We start from the raw sequence: 22,978 nt of genomic DNA on the forward strand, positions 1-22,978 counted from the left end.
AATTAACGTGTCCCATGATATTCTTTGTTCTATCGAAGTTAAATAAATGATTATTTTGGTTTTTTCTTGTATAGTTCATACCCTTACAGGAAAATTTACCCTCAAGGTTACCTGATGATGTGTTATGCCCAAAACATGTTTTAAGGCAGAGTTAAAATTTAGATTTTTTCTACAGTATTCATATCCTCTGCCTATATATGAGTTAGTGTTTACCGACCGACATAGTGAGCAATAGAGTCGCGTTTGCACGCAACTCAAAGTTGCATATAAATGGTCGGATATGTGCTGTGTACATAGGTATTTGCCAATTGTCTTTTGTTTACTTAACCAACTTTGATTAGCCACATATTTTCTTTTTGTAACAATTCACTTTACCTGATGATGTGCTATGCCCAAAACATGTTTTAAGGCAGAGTTAAAACTTTGATTTTTATTTTAACTACATTATTCATATCCTCTGCCTATGCAGCTCTTTGATTTTTCAAGTTTTCAATAAATTAACTTACTTCCGAGCATTTGAGGGCAAACTGTTGTATTAGACTAAATAGAAATGTATATGTTCCAAACAATATGACACCAAAAGTAATGCTCTACGACAAATATTTCTTGAGATACGGTAAAGAGATATAAATAGGTCAATAAGAGGTCAATAACCTCACTTCCGGTCATTTTGGGATAAAATATTTCATTACACCAAATAAAAATATGCATGTTCTGAACAATTTGGGCCTAATCTTAATTCTCTATGACAAGCCATTACCGAGATATGATAAGACCAGGTCAAAGGTCAAATTGCCAGAAACTGTAGTAGCGGCCATTTTTTGACAACATTTTCTGTTAGAGCAAATAGGAATGTATATATTGTGAACTATTTGACACCAAAATCGATACTCTACGACAAGCGGTTACAAAGTTATAGACCAATTTAAAATAGCAGCCATTTTGGACGCCATCTTGGATTTCTCGGAGAGCACAAGGAGGATTTTTCGGGACTTTTAGTATGATGTTCCAATCATAGTTCTCGACCTTTCCTGAAAAAATTAGCTTGTTACCAGAAATTTCCGGGTCAAACCCTAATGCTCTTGGACTATAATATGTATACAGATTATACTCTTTGCATGTATATACTATATGACACAAATTGACAGAATTCAGCACTAACAGCATATCATATTCTTCAGTTCTTGTCATAATGCCATAATCTTTATCTGTGTGCAATATTCCAACGTATGACGTGCACGTGGCGTTTGTCGTTGTGCGGATAACTAACTCGTCAAAGTGACGAGTTTCATGTCTAGTTAATAATTTGAATTCTAGTAAAGGTTGAGGGCATGATTCTTAAAAAGGTTGCGCCATTAATTATAAGCCATCATTCATGATGGGTTCTGTACATAATCATATTAAAAGTTAATCCTGTACTTAAAAACGGATACTTTTATACCAATCTTAATTTTACACATTTTTTTTCAAAAAATAATAAAAAATGTATGCATACAATACCACTTGTCAGGCTTTTCTTGAACTCACTAATTCCGTTAATACTGCATTTGAAAACAATTAATTTTATGAAGTACTTTTCTAGATTTATCAGAAAATGTTGATGTTGTTAACCTTGATATTTTCAAGTTGTTTCACAATGGTATTTTGGGGCCTTTCTTAGATTGGTTTAAAAGCTATTTTACAGATCAAAATCCTTATTTCAAATTAATAATTGGTGAATCTTCCAGACCTTTTTTTTTTACAGATGATAAAACTTTATTATATTTTAATAACAATATTGATGTCTTTGTTGAAATTTTTAAATTTAGAGTTAAATAAGCTAGTGAATGGTTTACTACAAACCAATTATTAATTAATACGGCTAAAACTAATTCTATTAGATATATAAACTTACAACAACAACAATTGTTATGTTTTTTAATAGAAATTAATTTAAAGAAAAAGTGAAGTATAATTCCTTGGTCTTTTAGATTATTGGCTGCCAACAATTTTTATCAAATAAAATATCTAAATATATTGGTATTCTAAAAGAAATTAAAATAAAATGTTTTACTTATACAGTACTGTAACATTGTTTGGGCTGGTGATTACGCCCCCTATAATCCGAGAGTGAAGGTTAAGCATCATTTGTTGGTTTATAATTGCTAAACCTTCACTCTCGGATTAGAGGGGGCGTAATCACCAGCATCTAAGTATTTAACAAAAATATATTTAAATTTTTTAATTGGCAGACCAAGTGAGTTGTACACTACTTATTCAATCACTTTTATGTTGGTAAAATGAGGTTTGCTATGTTTTTGGAGGATTGCAGAGTTTGACAATTATTTTAAACAAAAAACTGATGTTTTACCCCAAATATAAGTGGAATAGTCTTGGTTTAACCATTGTTTCTAATTGTAAAAACTTTTAAATGATATTTCAAAAATCATTATCTGTCCAACTACTTTCTGATGAAATAATACGCTATACGATATTTCTGTTGATTTTATTTATTTATTTTAAGTTCTGGTTCCTGTATAGTTATTACCTTTATTCATGTATTTTATTTTATATATTTTCATGCTACTTTTTAAACAAATTGTGTAACCTAAACATATTTTCTGTTTTGTATTCATTTGATCAATACGGAAAAAATTGTATTGAACTCATCACAAGTCCTCAAATGAGTGCTTATGTTTTTCATATGTACATTTGGATAAAAGAAAAAGCCAGTATACAATCTAAATTAATTAATTATTAATTACATTCCTTAGTCAATGTTCATTTTATTTTGATTCCAAATCTGAAGGAATATTTAATTTATGTGTGAAATTATAGGACAATTCTCAATAAAAAAACTTTACTGCTAGAACATTAGATGAAGGAGAAACCTCAATCATTGAATGTCAGTAACAAAATAAATACATTCTTATATAATTGACAGAAGGTGAAAAGGTGTAGTTTATAAAACTAATCAAAGCTTTAACATCTACAAGAAATAAATCAGAAACAGAAAGACTTGGTTCCATAGTTTTATATCACAATACTGTAAATGAAATTCTGTATTATCTAAAATAAAACAAGGTTTGGGTAAAAGGAAAATTAACATTAAGTGCATATTTTATTATTTTTTACAAAAATACTAGATAGTGTAAATTGATATTGGTTATTTAAAATATAAATAATTCAGTGTTTAAGAACTTTTGGTGGTTGGAAATTATTGTTGGACACAGATACCTGGGTCTTTATACATGCTGATAGAGAGTAGAAGGCATGGGACCACATTAGCACTATTTAGTCAGTGAAATCAACTAGTAGCCACATGCTAGAAAGATGTCCTATTCACGCTGCCGTGCTGTTTAAGGATATTTTACGAAGATGTGGGTACAATGAGTATCTATTTGGACTGCATAGCATTCGCTGGGTTGGTATTACCGCAGCCGCTAACGCAGGGTTGAAGGAGGTTGTTAAAAAGCAAGACCGATGAAAGGTAAGCCACATGTTAAAGGTTTCCCAGTCGTTGGGCTTATAGTAATGTTGTTATATGCATTCAGCCATATGTATACTGTGAATAAAGTGTCTGTAAACAAGCAATTTTACGTCTCTTGTCTGTTATTTAACATTCTTGATACGGTGCTCTACTACAGGGGAAGCGAAGTAGGACCATTCTCTCTTAAAGGGTGGAATCGGGAAGTTTACTGTACTACTAAACTATAGCACAAAAATAAAAATTTGAAGTTGCATAAAAACACCAGAAACGTAAACATTATATTACATATATTTAGCCATCTGATAATATTTTTTACCACACTGTTTATTTTTCCTTTATTATAGCACAATAAAATCCAAAAATTATTAAACATAGGGGAAATTATGGATCGATAATTATTAGAATGTATGATCAAAAGAAATTTGTTGCCTATTAAGACTAATATATTGGTCCCATGACAGAATTCAGCCTGTTAAAGCTATAAAAAAGTTAATAAATGAATTACTTAATGAGGTATTGTAGTAGTAAAATAAACATTTTCTATGCATATTATTAGTCAAAAAATGAAAAAATTAAAAATATTGCTAAATGTGTATGAAATTGGTCTGAATCAAATCAATATAGTAAGATTAATTCTATCTTTTTATCCATTGTTATGGGATATAGTTTTATTGAATTTAATCTTTTAATAGATAAATCTTAATTTACTTCGTGAACATGAATGTAAATTGAAAAGATAGGACCATATTCAACTGAAACAAGAATGAACCAAGGTCAATATTAGTTTAATAAAAAAGATTGTTCTGAAATAGAATCTACAAAAATTAAGAGTTTATAAACAACTGTAATACACTTATATAATGGAAAGTCATTTACATCCCTTGATTAAAATATAAAGTGATGCTACAATAACTTGGCATATATATATTTGTAAAATTGTTAAATAGCTTGTACTGAAATTTGAAATTTGTCTATATAAGTTCTTTTAAAAGTAATCTTTTAACATGAATGTTAGAAAATGTTAAACTTTTTAAAATTATTAAAGTTGAACCTTATACATATAGGTATATTTATCCTCAAAAAAGTTTTGTTTGATAATGTTGGATGATGGAGATAATTATGAATGAATACAACATGATAAAAGTGGAAAATAATTACAGCAACTGCAGACTTTGCAAAGCACTAGTGATCATCATTGTCAGTGGTCTAAAATATTTCATAATGTTAAATGTTGGATACACTCTGAACTTGTTACAGTTGTGTAGAACATTTAAGTCTAGTTCAGCTTTCTTGTGTTTCTTAGTTGTTTAGTGTTAAACAATTTACTATAATTTACTATGTGTGTATGTATATTTAAATAAATGTTTAAGAAATAAAGATTTTTTTCAATAGACTAAAAATATTGAAATGGATCAATCATCACCTAGTTATGCTAATGATGATTTTTATTTTTACAAATTTTGTATGGTTTGATACTGTAAATAGAGAGGTTTCGCAACGCTACGAATACGATAACGAAAACGAATACGTCACGCACATGTATTCGTTTTCGTAAGCCTGCAAAAATCGAGGGCGCCGTCGATCCAACAAAAAAAAATGTGACTGCGGTAAATTCGAAGCGCAGCAGGTACGTGTTGCTTGGCTGCCTAGGCCTAGCGTAACATCAAAGCGAGTGAGCACTTTAAAAACTGCTATTTATCAAAATCGACTTGTTATTTTAGTAAATTACTTTTAGTAAATTACTTTCAATAAATCTATAATTATATTATAATCATGAATCATTTCTGATTCAAATGCAAAATGTGGAAAATAATCAAAAACTATACTCGTTTTGTAGTTACGAATATGACTGGTGATATTCGTCAACACAAATACGCTTTACGAATATGAAATGGGGATCAGCTCAAAAGTTTTATAAATGTATGACGTATCCGTTTTCGTTATCGTATTCGTAGCGTTGCGAAACCTCCCTATTATTAAGGTGATTTGTTAAAACGGTAAATAAACAAATTATATTTGTGCCACTATTTCTGTTTTATTGTTGTTTTTAGATGTGTCACTTTGAAAAACAGTACACTAATTCCGAGTATAAAGAAAGAATAAATAAAGATAGATAAAAGATAAGTGGCAGATATAATATCTGTAAAAGTACAGGTCTAGATGGCATATACCCGCACGTTTTTTAAGGGATGCGTCCGAAATTATTGCAACTCCCATAACACGGATTATCAATTTCTCATTTGAAACGGAATGTTTTCCAAATGAGATGAAATTGGCTCGTGTTCAACCAATTTACAAGAAAAAAAGTAATCTTGAAACTGCTAACTATAGGCCTGTCAGTATACTGTCGGTGGTGTCAAAAATTGTAGAAAAGATTGTTCATTCACAATTAAATGAGTTTTTGGAAAGGAACAAACTTTTATATCGTTTTCAGTCTGGTTTCAGACAGTCCTTTTCAACAGATCATTGTTTAATTCACTTGACAGACTTCATTAAAACTCAAACAGCGAAAGGGAAATTTACTGGTATCTTCCCATTAGAAAATGACATCGGGATCCTGATCGGGATGCGGTGGAATCCCGATGGGATAGGCTCATCCCACCGGGATTGGCTTATCCCGATGGGATGAAATCGGGATTTTTTACCCAATATCGGGATGGACAGGATTTTTTTCCCGAAATAACGGGATCGTATCGGGACGATCGGGATGAAATATCATCCCGCTAAAATCCCGTTCCATTACCGGGATTTGTATTACAACTTCGGGATAATAAAATCCCAGTGGGATTTTATCGGGATGGACGATTGATCGGGATCCCGTTGATTCATCCAGATCGTCGTTTTTTTTAGTTTTAAGATTTACTAGTTTTCAAAATGAATAGGCCTAACTTTTCTAATCAATATTTTAGAAATAACAATCTTTCGAAAACGAATTATTTAGTCATGGTTGTTTTTAGTTTTTATACGTAAGTTACTTTTACTAACACTTTTCACTTATGGGATAATTGTCGATGGGATTAGACACTTTAAAATCTTTATAGTATCTCGTTTTTTATAGTAAGGATGGTGTTCACCTTTTAATAATAAAAAAACCGGATACGTGTATCATGTGTTTTCAGTTTTAAAGGTAAGAGACAATGACTTCATTTATTGTTCATTCATTTTATTAACCATTACATATTTATTCATTTCATTGTTGAGTTTTGTTACATCACTACTACTATAATATAACATTTTCATATGTTGGTATTGGTTTACTTTTTACCCAATACTATTGATTAAAAATGTTGAGTTGTTTTTGTTCAATATACGATATGTTTACGACCAAGTTCAATTGTTGTTTTAATGAGATAACCAAGTTGAGTTTATTTAATATGTTGAGGGTATTACGCTATTGGTTTCCTAGCTGAAGAGTGCAAATATGCACTCCTGCATAGACAATGCATGTTTCGTTTTATGCAGGAGATCCGATCAATAGCCACCTCCCTAACTCTTAGGATCGAAACAGTCAATATATCATCAATAATAAAATAATAGTTAGTCTCGAATTTAGATAAAATAAATTGGTTTAATTTTTTTTTCAATTTCCAAAGGCTGTGTAAAAACATCAAGCCAAATGATTTTGCGGTACGTACGGTATAATAAGATAATTATATAGGGTATTACAAAAAAAAATATAATAATGATGATTGATGATTTTGGCTATCCTAGGATAAAATCCTAGTTATAAATTTTTTGAATTTATTTTTTAACTTTTTTTTACGGTGGCTGATTTCCGCCAAAAAAACACAATTATTGTATAATAATACGGCGTTATAACGCCCTAATTAGGGTGTTGTAACGCCCTAATATGGCGTTATAACGGCATAATTAGGGCGTTATAACGCCGTATTATTATACAATAATTGTTTTCTTTGGCGGAAATCAGCCACCGTAACGCCGTATTAGGGCGTTATAACGCCGTATTGTTATAAAATAATTGTTTTCTTTTGCGGAAATCAGCCACCGTATTTTTTACACTGTGTAAATGATCAATAACGGAATGCGGCAAAGAAATATACAGGTATGCACACTTTTGTTATCCTTACCTGGCTTTTACCTGTGTCCAATTATTATTAATTGTCCAAATGTTAATTTAGTCTCATAGCAATTTTTATGACTAAATATCAGAAAAAATATATTGTATATCTTTAAATTATGCAAATTTCAGCATCAATAAAGTTTTATACATTAAATATTATTACACAAAAGACCATTATATTTAAATTTTATTACACAAAAGACCATTATATTTAAAATATAAAATGTTATATATTTAAAAATGAAACTGAATAATAATGAAGATGACTTACTTTGTCTGATACATTGACACCTGCTCCTGCATCCAACAGCAGGCTGCAGCAGGCTGTGTCTCTATATAATGCTGCATAATGCAAAGCTGTCCAACCATCCTATGATATATACAGTACACAAATTAATTTGTTATGTAATTTATACCGAGTGTTACTTTACAAAAATCAATTTGCAACTATTTACTGCATGATCATACGCAATGTAACCAAGTCAAATTAGTTTTCTGAATTTGATTTCTACTTTTGTATACATTTTTTTAAAAACATGATAATTATGTTATATACTTTTATACAATTTTGCATTATTTCAATTTTAATGTCAAAATGTTGTTGCTGATATTTAAATTATCGATTACTTTTTAGTTTTACTTAGTTTTTTTAAATATTAAATTACTGGAGGTTTAACATACAAACTTTTACTTTCAGGGGCATGTTTAACTAACTTCATTATGTTAATTATCCTTTATGTGATGATAGAGCAAAGAAATAGTTCATTGCTCTATGGTGTGCTTGTGGAGTTTAGCTAGTACAAGTTCTTGCAAGTGTAGCATATTAGTCTAAATATTGATTGTAACAATGTTAATCTTGAGTTTAATCTGATAAAAATAAAAGATGGACAATTTAATTGTAGACACCTCTTTGAACAACACAACGTATATTTGTTTTCATTTTTGAAAGTCAAGATAAGATCAAATGGACAGTTTTTAGAAATACTATGACCAATTTTATACCTCCCTGGATAGCTGAAGCCTGTCCGAGAATTAAAATGGGTAAGGTTTGGCTGATACCAGAATACCAAGAACCTAACAAGTCATATCAATGTGAAAAATATTGAATCTGAATATAAATGCAAAAAAAGACATTTATACAGTTGAATAGATTTATAACATTTTTATTATTTGTGTTATATACTTATTGAATTGACTTATTAAAAATTAATACAATTTACATTAAAACAAATTCATAAAAAATGTTATTCTTTTTAATTCAAAGATATAAAAACATTCACTGGAAATAAGTCATTATACAGTAATTATAGCAAAAAAATAAACATTATTTATTCACATTACATTATATACATACCAACATTTAAAACAAATTGAACTAAAAATTATCTATATAAATCCTATAACTAATGATTTTATAACAAGCTAATAAATATTAATATATTATTTTAATGAACATTGAAGACAAACAGTAAAATGATATACATTGTGTATAGGATGTGAATAATATTCACTGAGGCTAAAACTTTCATAGTAGACCATGCTCACCAGGAGTATACCAATAAACAAATAAAGTGCTGTATGTTCCATAATCATTGCTTATCATATTGAAATGTTTTATACTTCAGTAAATAAAATGAATGAAAAAGAAAATTTTCAAAAAGTAAACAACAATTTTCGCGCCAGTCCTTTAGACAGTTACATTCAAGAGAACGGAAGCATTAGGAAACATTTACCATGCAGAAGCTTATAATAGATTACTAAGGCTGAAAAAAATGGGTATTTAGAAACACAAACTGGGCATGAGCACACCCCAAAGCACGTCTGGTAAGAAAGTCTAAATGGGAATTTGTAAACTCAAACTGATATGTATGCCAGACATTAGTTTCCCAGACCTATGTTCAATAAACAATGACTTTGTTTTGGCTGTCAACATAGAGGCCAAGTATAATTACCGTCATATATATCATTGAATAATGGTCAAAACAATCCTTCCTCTATTGTAAATATTTTTGGCGAATGGGGTGTATATAGATGACAATTGTTTGATTAGTGTGTGTGTTTGTCGGCTGCTGCTGTACGACGAAGGCTCATTGAAAATTAGAAATTTTTTGTTCACTGGAATGTTTGGGTATGAGTGGGTCACTCCAACCTTAGGGAGTAATGCCACTCAGAATGCATAGTGTCTATAGTAATTCAAACTATATTTATGTTACACAAAATGTTTACTACTGATTTTTTAAACAAAAATAATTGATAACTAGAATTTAATTCGTCACTTTGACGAATTATAGGTGATCATTTTTATCATTTTACTGAAATTAATTTTTTTTAAACATGCACGTACGTTAACATACGATCGGAAAATGTTGATGTATGCCATCCTATTATATGCTTATAGTGCTGAGTTGTGCCTATATGCCATATACAATATGTACAGTATATACTGTATATCTATATACAGTGTAGCATAGGTGAAATTACGGGACACACATGTTCTAATTTTTTGGCATGATGACGTTATCAAACTAAACTTTAAGATGACAATTTCGAAAGATAATTAATTGAGCAAAAAAATATAAGATTTGGAAAAAAATTTGGCACGTAGAAGCGCTGTGCGCGCTCTTTGAATTGTGTATAACTTTGACGAAAAATATGAAAAAACTACTTTTTCACTTCAACTGGCCATATGTTAACGTCACAACATCCGATAGGCTTAATTTTTATATGAATTAATATCTACATTTCATCAGCTTTCATAATAAATTATAATCATCAAGGTAACCTTCAATTCTGAAGAGCTGTAAGATATTCAAATTTACTGCGAAGGTGAAATTACACGGCCTACGTTATTCAAGTTTTTACGCGTGATGACGTCATTAAAATGAAGATAGTGTCAACTCATGATAAAGATAATTAATTAAGCAAGCACATACTGAAAGTTGTGCGAAATTCGAGCACACATAACCAAGATGCGCTCTGTTGAATGTGATAATCTACACAAAAAGATAACAAATCCTAATTTTTAAATTCAAGTGGCCATTTGATGACGTCAAAACATTTTGTACGTAAAATGTGTACATGAATTCATATCTACAACTCAATGGCTTCCAGAATAAGTTAAAAAAATCGGGGGTCATCTTGCATTCTGAAGAATTATTTTCATTTAAAAAAAGACCTATTTTTCACCATTTTCAGAACTTTTGTAAAATTAATGTGCGCATTTTGTCATTTTTAACGTGCTCGTATAGCGTTATTTTAAGTCGGAACTGACTCAAATTTGGTGAATGTACTAAGGATGGTGAGTAGAATGAGATTTGTAAAAAAAATTCATGTTTTTTACGCTTTTTAAGTATCGCGCGCGCAAAAACGCATTTTTGCGCAGTAATTTTTTGAAACACGCAAATGGCCTAATTCATGCTCTAAATTGATCAAAACTTAATTTTGAGCGTTTTAAATTTTTAACGCGCGATATCACGCGCATGAACCTACGTGCGCGTGCGTTTTTATTTGCTAATATTTTTACCCTTGATCTGAAGTTTACGTGTAGTGAATTTCATTAATATGTGATAATGAATTATGGAGATATGATTGATAATGTGATTTCGCAAAATGGCGTATAAATGTCGTCACGGATGAGTGATCACGCTGGAAAGCTTATTAGGATTAAGTTATATTATTTGAAAGATATTCTGAAATTTTTGTAATCATTGACATTAAACTTTTTGAGATAATTGTTACACAAAATAGTGTACAGAAACAATAAAAAGAAAAAAAAAAATAACTAGAATTTAATTCGTCACTTTGACGAATTATAGGTGATCATTTTTATCATTTTACTGAAATTAATTTTTTTTAAACATGCACGTACGTTAACATACGATCGGAAAATGTTGATGTATGCCATCCTATTATATGCTTATAGTGCTGAGTTGTGCCTATATGCCATATACAATATGTACAGTATATACTGTATATCTATATACAGTGTAGCATAGGTGAAATTACGGGACACACATGTTCTAATTTTTTGGCATGATGACGTTATCAAACTAAACTTTAAGATGACAATTTCGAAAGATAATTAATTGAGCAAAAAAATATAAGATTTGGAAAAAAATTTGGCACGTAGAAGCGCTGTGCGCGCTCTTTGAATTGTGTATAACTTTGACGAAAAATATGAAAAAACTACTTTTTCACTTCAACTGGCCATATGTTAACGTCACAACATACGATAGGCTTAATTTTTATATGAATTAATATCTACATTTCATCAGCTTTCATAATAAATTATAATCATCAAGGTAACCTTCAATTCTGAAGAGCTGTAAGATATTCAAATTTACTGCGAAGGTGAAATTACACGGCCTACGTTATTCAAGTTTTTACGCGTGATGACGTCATTAAAATGAAGATAGTGTCAACTCATGATAAAGATAATTAATTAAGCAAGCACATACTGAAAGTTGTGCGAAATTCGAGCACACATAACCAAGATGCGCTCTGTTGAATGTGATAATCTACACAAAAAGATAACAAATCCTAATTTTTAAATTCAAGTGGCCATTTGATGACGTCAAAACATTTTGTACGTAAAGTGTGTACATGAATTCATATCTACAACTCAATGGCTTCCAGAATAAGTTAAAAAAATCGGGGGTCATCTTGCATTCTGAAGAATTATTTTCATTTTAAAAAAGACCTATTTTTCACCATTTTCAGAACTTTTGTAAAATTAATATGCGCATTTTGTCATTTTTAACGTGCTCGTATAGCGTTATTTTAAGTCGGAACTGACTCAAATTTGGTGAATGTACTAAGGATGGTGAGTAGAATGAGATTTGTAAAAAAAATTCATATTTTTTACGCTTTTTAAGTATCGCGCGCGCAAAAACGCATTTTTGCGCAGTAATTTATTGAAACACGCAAATGGCCTAATTCATGCTCTAAATTGATCAAAACTTAATTTTGAGCGTTTTAAATTTTTAACGCGCGATATCACGCGCATGAACCTACGTGCGCGTGCGTTTTTATTTGCTAATATTTTTACCCTTGATCTGAAGTTTACGTGTAGTGAATTTCATTAATATGTGATAATGAATTATGGAGATATGATTGATAATGTGATTTCGCAAAATGGCGTATAAATGTCGTCACGGATGAGTGATCACGCTGGAAAGCTTATTAGGATTAAGTTATATTATTTGAAAGATATTCTGAAATTTTTGTAATCATTGACATTAAACTTTTTGAGATAATTGTTACACAAAATAGTGTACAGAAACAATAAAAAGAAAAAAAAAAAGAAAAATAATAATAAAGATTTTATACAATAACAATAGGTGATCATTTTATTCTAAATGATCACCTAATAATAAAGATTTTATACAATAACAATAGGTGATCATTTTATTCTAAATGATCACCTAATAAATCTTTATTTCTTAAATTATTAAATAGAATATCAATTTAGAAAATATGATTTAATGAAGAAAGAACAATAATTAAAACTGTTATCTCAGAAAGTCTTTTTTATGGTAAAAAATTGTTTTTTGTTGTATTCATTGTTGTCTGAATTATTGGAATTGATAAAGTTATTAGCAGCAGCAGTTACTGGCAGTACCAGTATAATGTAGTGAAACAGTATGTGTACCAATTTGTCTGGCCAATTTATCTATATTTTATTTTATTGTGGTTATCAACCACATGTGTATTCATACTTTATAGGGTATTTAGATACGCAAAGAAAAAATAATGTAAAGTTTATTAATGCTTACTGTACATTATACAAATGGAACATATTTTGGTTGAGTAGATAATATTTAAACATTACATTCAATCAACTGCTGGTGTGAATGATGAATTAAAGTATGACATCTCAACTTGAACAAATGAAATATTGAGATGTTTTATGATAGTATGTCCACACTAATAGCGTGCAGTATAACATTTTGGAAAATATCAAAACATAGAGGGCACTATTAAAAAAGCAAAGATATTAACGTATATAACAGTATAAACATGGGTATTTCAAAGAACGAAAATGCGGTGGCAATGGTATAAAAAAGCAATGATGTACAAAATGTGTACAAAGAGTCTTAATTTCTTAAATTTTAGTATATACTTTTTAAACTATAAGATAATATTGAACAATTTGTGATATTATTACAGTAATTAGGCATACTAAAATTATTCACAGCCTACTGTGTTAATTAAATCATTAAAAATACTACATATTAAACTAATATTTTTTAGTACATATACAGTACAGATAATTAATACTGCAACCTTTGGACGCGTACACTACGTTTTGTACGCATGGCAACTTCATAGGTTTTGCGTGGCGTAATCTACGCAAGCTAACATGCTACGCGTAGGCTACGCGTAGACTACGAAGCGATAGCTAGGAGGGGAAATCCCAATGTTCAGATTATTGTGTACTGTGCTGCATGCACCAAACACGGAATTTGAATACTAGTTTTCATCAAATTTAAAATGCGAGTTAATTCTGTGAAGTAATAATAAATGTATTAAAGACCCCTTCCCTGCAATTTTGGACGTTTTTTGGAAAATAATACATATATATCACTTTAAAAACATTAAACCATGTCATTCCTTGTCTTAAATGTACGTTTTATGGTAAATTATGATAAAAAGTGAGAAACAATGCACTACCTAAGTAGCTCGCGGCAATCGACCGCTCGTGGACGGTCTTAGGCCTAGCCTAGCTAGGCTTAGTTTTGTAGGCCTAGCTGGTAAACATCGGTAACGTACGAACATCGTACGCTAGCTATATACCTAGCCTGACGTTGTATAGTTGCTGCCTTAATTGTCTTTCTATTTTTGCCAGACTCCGTTGATACAAATTGGGGAAAACCCGGTATTTTCGCTGAAAAGTTAGGAGTCTTCCATTTGTTTTGGCCTCACGATCGATCGAAAAGTGGGCAAATTACAGGTGAAAAACAAAAATATCAATCCGCGCGCAATGCATTTTGGGATTTATAGCGGGCCGCTATAATTATTAGAATCGACTTATTTTTCACATTTTTAACCGTTTAAAGACGAAAAAAGTTATCGCAATAGGACCATATAGTATTATTTTTACATTAAATATAGTTTGTGATCTTAAATTAGGTCTAAAAAACGTAGGGAAGGGGGCTTTAATATTAGTATTAATTACTGTGTGTTGTGTTAAAATGGGACTTTATTTTTATGAAAGAAGAACAAGTGTACGTCTACAGTATCGGCCAACGTACGCTAAGGTGTGAAATGGCCTCCGACTAGGCCTAGCTAGCTAGCTAAAGAGGTAGGGTTACCTACCGACAGTTTAATTTTAAAATAAGTGGTACGCCTAGCTAGTACTTATAGGCCTAGTTAGTAGTAGTACTGTATGATAATACATACTGTGTACAAGTAAATACAATGTACATGGCGTGAAAATGTGAAATAATGTGGTATAGCCTATAGTAACAGAAGGATATTTCCTCAATAATGAGTGAGCGAGTGGCCGAGCGGTTAAGACAGTGGAACCGTAATCACGTAGCCATAACATCGGCAGGGGTTCGAGGCTCACTCACTCCATGGTTCTGGTGGTAGAACGAGTCTTCTCGGATAAGGACTATAAACCGTAGGTCCAGTGTACACAACTTGCTCGTGTGCACTTTAAAGAACCTAGTACATCTTTCGAGACGAGTAGGGGGTTACCCCGGTGTATTAGTACATCACAGCCACTGATCACCAACTGGGCCTTCTGGGAGATCAGTCCTTGACTGAAGAGGTCACCCAGTATAAAGATAAAACAAACAAACAAAATATGTCAGTTTTCGCCGTGTAGCTGCTGTTACCCACGTGTGTGTATCGCGCAGTACTACACTACTGTCTGAACTATGTTTGTTTACTAGGCTATATAATGAACGATGTTTCGTTTTAAAATTGCGTTTAAATGAAATATTACGCTTATTTAGTACTATGGGATAATATGGATTGTTTAAATACAGTAAATGTCAAAATAATAGAATACAAGTAGGTACGATATTTTTGTTCCAACGGAAATCAAGACGGATCACTCCATTTGTAATTCATTTGCCCAGTGTGTTTATATCCACGTGTTTATGATCCGCGGATGGATACTCTCTCTGAGCTGTACTTTATGGAAGGCAATCGCCGCCAAAAATACAAAAGTAAAACAAACAACGTACTTTCACAAACAAACAACGTACTTTCACAAACGAACAACCTACTTTCACAAACGAACGATCTAAATTAAAACAAAGAACGTACTTTCACAAACGAACAACCTTCTTTCACAAACGAACGAACTAATGTAAAACAAACAACGTACTTTAAAAAACGAACAACCTACTTTTACGCGAACAACGTATTTTTTACAAACGGACAACGTACATTGATAAACGAACAACCTGCTTTACCAAACGATGTAGATTGCCGAATGAACTAAGGACTCGTCCATTTTTTAAGTGGGTAATTGCAAAAGTTCCGGTAAGAGGATATGCCTCTCAAAGGGAGCAGCCTGTATCTTGCGCGCGTAAGCAAAACTGACAAATGGAGGAAAAGTGACACTTATGAAAACGTTTTCTGGAAGATGTTGAATTCTAGATACGAATTCATGTAAAAATGTTGCGTATCGGATGTTGTGACATCATTTTATAGCCAGTTGAATTATAAAAGTCGTATTTTTATCTTTTGCGTCATAGTTCAGTTAAAATAGCGCGCATCTATATTCTACGCATCCAAATTCTTCAATTATACACGTTAATATGTTGTTGCTCAGATAAATTCCTTCCAAAAATCTTCGTGTTAATTTTGATGACGTCATCATGATAAAAATTGAAATAAAAGGGAGGTCCCATAATTTTACCTTTGCTACACTGTATGTAGTTATATAGTGTATACTCTATATTCTTAGACACAAAATAGAGAGCTCACTATTAACAACATTTTATTTTCCTCAGGTCATGTGGTGTTTTTATACCCGACTTAAAAAATGGACGAGTCCTTAGTTCATTCGGCAATCTACATCGTTTGGTAAAGCAGGTTGTTCGTTTATCAATGTACGTTCCGTTTGTAAAAAAATACGTTGTTCGCGTAAAAGTACGTTGTTTATTTTGCATTAGTTCGTTCGTTTGTGAAAGTAGATTGTTCGTTTGTGAAAGTAGGTTGTTCGTTTGTGAAAGAAGGTTGTTCGTTTGTGAAAGTACGTTCTTTGTTTTACTTTTGTATTTTTGGCGGCGATTGCCTTCCATAGTACTTGTTATGTTTTGTTTAACCTTCAATTTAGTGAAGTTGAACTTTTAAATAAAGTCTTGCATATTTTAAAATTTTAATTATAATTTATTTTTATTTATAACTAAAATAACATTTATTTAAATACTATCTAATTTATTATCTCGCATGACTAAAAATCAAAACAACAAGATCAGGCAAGCACATGTTATGTGTCCTCCGATCCTCCTCCTCTCTACTGATGACGATGTTAAACGACCTGTAACTTGACCCTCCACCGATCCTCTGCTGCAGGTTGTTGTTACAATAGCTGCTAAAAATGGAGTTTGATGTACAGTTACGACAGTTCCAAGCCTGGATATTTTTTTTTTTAAATGAAATATACTGACGTACTGTATTACTATTAATTACTTATAAAAAATTAACTTGTAATTTGAGGCCTACTACTAATACTATTACTAGTAATAATGGAAGGTAGCCGTCATAACGGTCCGTCATCAATGAATTTTGTACAATACTGGCCGGCGATTATTTTATTTAGAAAAATTTGAATTTCAAGTATGTTTAATGATGATGATATTATTGTATTTGCAAAACAATCGTATCATTTCTATTTATTCGAACTTGTCATAGCCTGCTTAGCCGTCGACGATGTACGTGTACACAGTTACACGGTGACAGTTGAGTTTGGGGAATTCCCACACACAGTTGATCACAACGTAGGCTACGAATGCTGCGCGTAGCCTACGTACTACGAATGCTACGCCACACAAACACCAAGCGACCGCCACACGTAGACTACGTTACCTACGCGTGGCAAAAGTTGCAGTAGTTTTTATCTGTACTGTACTTTTAAAACAATATAACAAGAAATAACTATTATTACAAAGAAACTAAAATATTCACAGACTAATAATAAGCAAAACTAATTTCTGTTGTGTATTGGTATAATAAAAACTTAAAATAATAAATTCATTACTTTTTGGTATTTTATTTAGTATAAATATGATTATTTATAAAAGCATAATATTATTAAACAATAAACTTGTTTTGATATTAGTCAAATGATTATCCAACATGTTTTGAAAATTAAACTGTTTATATAATTAATACACAGCCATATGACTAGCCATAATTAAGTCTATAAAATGTAATAAACCATTTATCATGAAAATTTAGTTTTACAACTAGGCCAAAAAAAAAAAATTATTGTGTTGGCCACGCCCGACCGACCCTAAACTGCCGAAAATGAAGGTCGGCTTTTCTTTTTTTTTTGAGCCAAACGGCAATTTTGAAACCAAATGGTAAAAAAATATTGTCTTATTTGCCAAATTGGCGAACATATTTCACCTCCGCCGGACGTGTAAAAAAGAAGCAACCAACCGTGAATCAATCACGTGATAACCGGAATACGCGATTATTAATTTTTGGGAGATCCAAGTTTAAATTAAATAAACAATTTGATTACACAGTGGTTAAGACAGGTTTTTAATAGTTATCACATTTTTAAACACCCTCATAATTAATGGACTCTACCAATGTTGATCTGCAGCAAAAGAACAACAGATCGTACACCGCACGAGGTTGTTGATGCGGTGTTTTTTGGTTTTACTGCACAGTACTACGATCCGATTACGGACTTGTTAACTGATTTAAAAGGCATGGGTTCGCCAAGCGAGTAGGCCTATATACGTTTAATAAAAATGTACCTAAGATTGTCGTAAGCTCTTTTGTTCAAACTTGTTATTTATATAGCGATAATCCATCCTTTCCGGCATGCACGCTAGGCCTCTAGCCGGACCTCTAGCCTCGATCGATCGATCGATGTCGCTGAATTTCCCCGCGATAAGAAATCGGCGAAATATGGCTCATAAAACGGCCTACATTTTAATGTTATATCTTTAATGCCAGTGTAATTACGTATGGATAAAACAATATAAAACTCAATTTTTTTCATCTAGAATAATATGTTAACTTGCGTAATGTAGCATTAACACGGAAATAGTTTATTTCGATCTTGATTGTTTTTGTTGGCTTTAAAAATGGTAGCTAGTGCTAGCCTAGGCATTTTTGCCTCAAAAAACTAGGCCTACGTTTATTTAATAAACCTTTTTTAAACTTTTGTTGAAACAATTATAGCTAGCGTGAGCCTAGGGTGCTATGAAAAGTGTTTAAAAGTCTTTTTGTATCAATTGTGTAAATTGTTTATTATTTTGCCGGCAACACATTTTTGGTCTGGGGAAAAAAAAAAAAAAAAAAAAAACTTTTCCTACCGACCTACCCATTTTTAGGATTTACCCAAAACGTGGCCAACACAATAATTTTTTTTTTTTTTTGCCCTATACTGTTTAAAACATAACAGTGTACAGCCTACAGAGGCTCTCATTTTCATCATTTTTTCATTTCTTTCAACATTTAACTGATACATTCAATCAACTGCAGATGGTGCCAACTTTAACGCAATTCACCTGATACTAAGCACCAAAATGGAAAAATGTATGTAAGCTAAAAAGGCAGAAAGCACTCAACATGTTTGGTTTTAATTAATCATTCTAGAATGTAATAGTGGCAACAGTAGAACTATATTATTGAGTAAACTTCCATAGCAATTCTGCTAAACAAACTATTTTACTAGCTATACTTTAATTATTATTTATTTTTTTACTACATTGCCATCCCCAGATTGAATGAACAAAATGCTTTTTTGATATCAATTTTTAAATAAATTAAATAAATTGTCATTGTTTGAAATTAATTAAATTTATTTTATTCAAATCACTTATAATCAAATTCCATGTGTGTTTCAGTATTGACTGTCACTCAAGCTCGACTTTGGTTACAAACATTTTAGATTGTGTTCCATATCAAATGCCCAATGAAAGGTGGGTTCTTTTTACTAGAAAATGTACTGAAGCTGGTTAGAAGTGGTGCTGATAGGTTTCAGAGATGGGGACCTGGTAGGATGCATGGATGACAATTTGAATAAACACCCTCTTTTGAATAATCCCCCACGAATAAACGCCCCCATAGAACATCATTTGGGTCAAACATATTTCCACAATATTGCATTTACAACATATTTCTATTTGTAGTAGCTAATAGTAATTTCCCTGCATAAAAAATAAATAATTCAAACTCTGAAACGAAAAGACAACAATTTGGCTTATTCAGTCTTTTCGTAACCATGGTGATAAGGGTTGCCAATGACAATCCCTTTGTTTTATTATCAAATCTATCAATAAGTGTAAACATTTTTATCTCAGATAGATATTATCAGGAAAACTAGGTTGTAGACTTTAAGTTCCATTTAGCCCTTAAGAAATGTTGAAATTCATCAGGATATAAATTTGATAGTAAATGTACATGTTTTATAGCCTGTGATATTATTACAGTTAGGCCTAATCAAGTATAAAACTAAACAAATTACCGGTTATTGGTCAACCTGGATAAACCGACAATAGCCAGTATAGCACCGGACTAGATACTAGTCGGCGGTGGGAGACAAGTTACAAAGAGCTTTGTGTATCCATTACCTTCAGCTCTGCTGTGGCTACTGGTGTGATGTTTGTGGAGATAACGATGAGGTGACGTGAATGTTGACTGTGTTCGCCACCTAGCTGGCACTACCTGTATACAACACCTATGCAACCACATGCAACTGATGCATGTGAATTGATGGTGGAGTGACTGATAAAGTGCATAACTCAATTTCAGTTGTTGACTTTGCACGTGGTCGACTCATAGGAATTCGAGTACCGTTGGAACCGTCCGGTTAACCAATGCCTGCAGGCCCTCTTCCTCCGGTCCCTCACGCTCTTGCGCATGCTCCTCGTCGGAGAGCGTGACCATCGTCGTGTCACTTTCGTAACCTCTGACAATGGACGGACCCTCAGACACAAACGCCTGAGGCGGGGGCCGTAGTTCTGTATATGGAACAGGGGAAGGGCCGATGAGAGGAGAGACTACAGAGGGCATCTCCCTCTGCAATGCTCTCACTGCTGCTGCGATGGCCTACAGAACTGCCGGGGACAGAGCATCCGGGTCTGTAGAAGCCGCAGCGGGTGCAGGCATAGCGAGAGGAGCATCATCATGTACGAGTGTAGGATGATGAACACAGTCAGCAAATCGCGAGCAGTCAAGCATCTTGCTAGGAAATGGTTCCTATTACTAGCCACATAAAATGACACTCAAACCTAAACCAGATGTTAGGAAGGAGAGTGCAACTCGCGCCAGCATTCTTGCGGTTTCATTGTGATGAATGGTCAAAGGCGAGAAAAGTATGGGCCTAGCCTGAAGGCCCACCTGGAGTATTAGAGCGACTAGATCGATACTGACGTCCCAACAGGAACAAGGGCCTTTACTGGAGGCCAGTCTCATCTCATGCACTCAATAGACTGTTGAGATGCAGAAACGCTCAACCATCATTGAATATCGGTATGATTGCCCCTAAGGCATACCGGAAGCCCGACACGGTGCAGGCCTGCAGACCTGACTCAACCAGGTAGAGCAGGAAGGCGCATACCTGACCCAAACTTAACAGGGTCTATCGGTTGGCGCTAGCACCATTGAGTAATGTTTTGGTCGGCTAATATAATATATTATAGACGGTGAGGGAGATTCCTGTTGGGATTCTATCGCGAGGGTGGCCCGCCATCTAGATACACCTAGAAGGCAATAGATGTGCATCATGTCATGACCCACCTAAGAGGTTGAGTGCTTAGGTGACCGTATGCGCTTGATGCACTTTCATAACCACTTCCTGGCGCGAGTCTGAACAAAGCCAGCAGATGTAGCGTCAGAGACACATCCTGAGCCAGCAAGGAACAAGGGCGACGAAGCTGGCCAGTGACACTCATGTGCGTAGCCAGTCGAAGCCGATGGAGCAAGGTCTGTTTGATTAAGTACTGCACTACCTTTGTGCATTAGTTACTGTACCCTCTCATGAGAGGGGCGACGAGCTGGCCAGTGACTCTCATGTGCGTAGCCAGTCGTAAGCCGTCGGAGCAAGGTTTTGATGAAGCATTTGTTACTGTACCCTCTCGTGAGAGGGGCATCTTAGGCCCATCACGAGACTAAGTGCTCCGAGGTAAACCAAGACATTGTTGGTTTCCCGCCTGTTCATAAATGTATTTTTTCTTTTGTTTATGGGTCTTGCGTGACAAGTAATCTCTTCTTGCAAGATCCTCTATTAATGGTATTTTTGTATTGTCTCATTATAAATTATCATTCTTTTTTATTGTATTGTTTTACCATTGATAGAAACTAATAAATGTTGAATTATTATTATTATTACCTCCGCCAAGGAGGTTATGTTTTCACCCCTGTATGTTTGTGTGTGTGTCTGTGAACAGCCTGGAGGCCACAGTTTTTATCCGATTCTCACCAAATTTGGCCACAATGATCTATGCCCCAAAAGCTCGGACGAGTTCGAATTTGAGGGGGAAAGGTCATAGGTCAAGGTCACAACTAACAAAATACTATTTTACTGCCTGGAGACCACAGTTTTGATCCGATTCTCACCAAACTTAGCCACAATGATCAATGACTCATCATATAATTTTGGTTAAATTTTAAAGGGTCAAGGCTAAAGATCAGGGTCCACAAAAAAAAAAAAAAAAAACTCTCAGCGGGACTTGAACCAGGGACCTTAACTGTGAGAAGCTGGATACATAATCATTACACCAAACTCTCATCCACAACTTTGTAGAGTGCAGTTAGCCTATTTACACTTTAGAACTAATAAAAAAAATGTAAAAAAAAACATTTTCGGGGGGAATTTTATGTAGGGGAATTTTACAGTAGGCGGAGGTTTGTACTCTCGGAGTACCCTCTAGTTATTATTATTATCATTACGTGTTAGCAGATATTCAATATGAATATAATCCATCATGATGGTATACTGGAGGTTGTAATGTGTTTAAATATATAAAATCCTTATTTTCCATGATAAAAATTAGAAATAAATTAGAAAAGTACATTCTGCCACTTGCGTTTAAAAAAAAGAGGCAATAAACTAACAAACCGCATCATGTTTCGTATTATAATCTTATATTTAATTCATTGAGGTACAGTTAAAATTGATCGATAAAAATATGACGGGTGAGGGCGCACTTTATTATATGGAATATTGTATTTGAACATTTTTAAACATAATGAGGTAATAAGTTATTATTACTCCGCTGGTGATA

General features: G+C 32.9%; 1 protein-coding gene across 1 annotated transcript in view; it reads right to left on the minus strand.

Moving 5' to 3' along the window:
- The window catches only part of LOC144835479 (uncharacterized), a 79,660-nt gene extending 58,895 nt beyond the window's left edge, over positions 1-20,765 (minus strand). Inside the window, exons 1-2 of the mRNA XM_078690564.1 lie at positions 20,547-20,765; positions 7,822-7,920 (exon numbers count right to left, since the gene is read on the minus strand). Coding sequence (XP_078546690.1) covers positions 7,822-7,920; positions 20,547-20,765 — 318 coding nt within the window. The remainder of the gene's footprint in view (positions 1-7,821; positions 7,921-20,546) is intronic.
- Positions 20,766-22,978: the final 2,213 nt, after the last annotated feature.

Source organism: Antedon bifida, chromosome 2, assembly GCF_963402885.1.
Source record: "Antedon bifida chromosome 2, ecAntBifi1.1, whole genome shotgun sequence".
Classification (NCBI taxonomy): Eukaryota; Metazoa; Echinodermata; class Crinoidea; order Comatulida; family Antedonidae; genus Antedon; species Antedon bifida.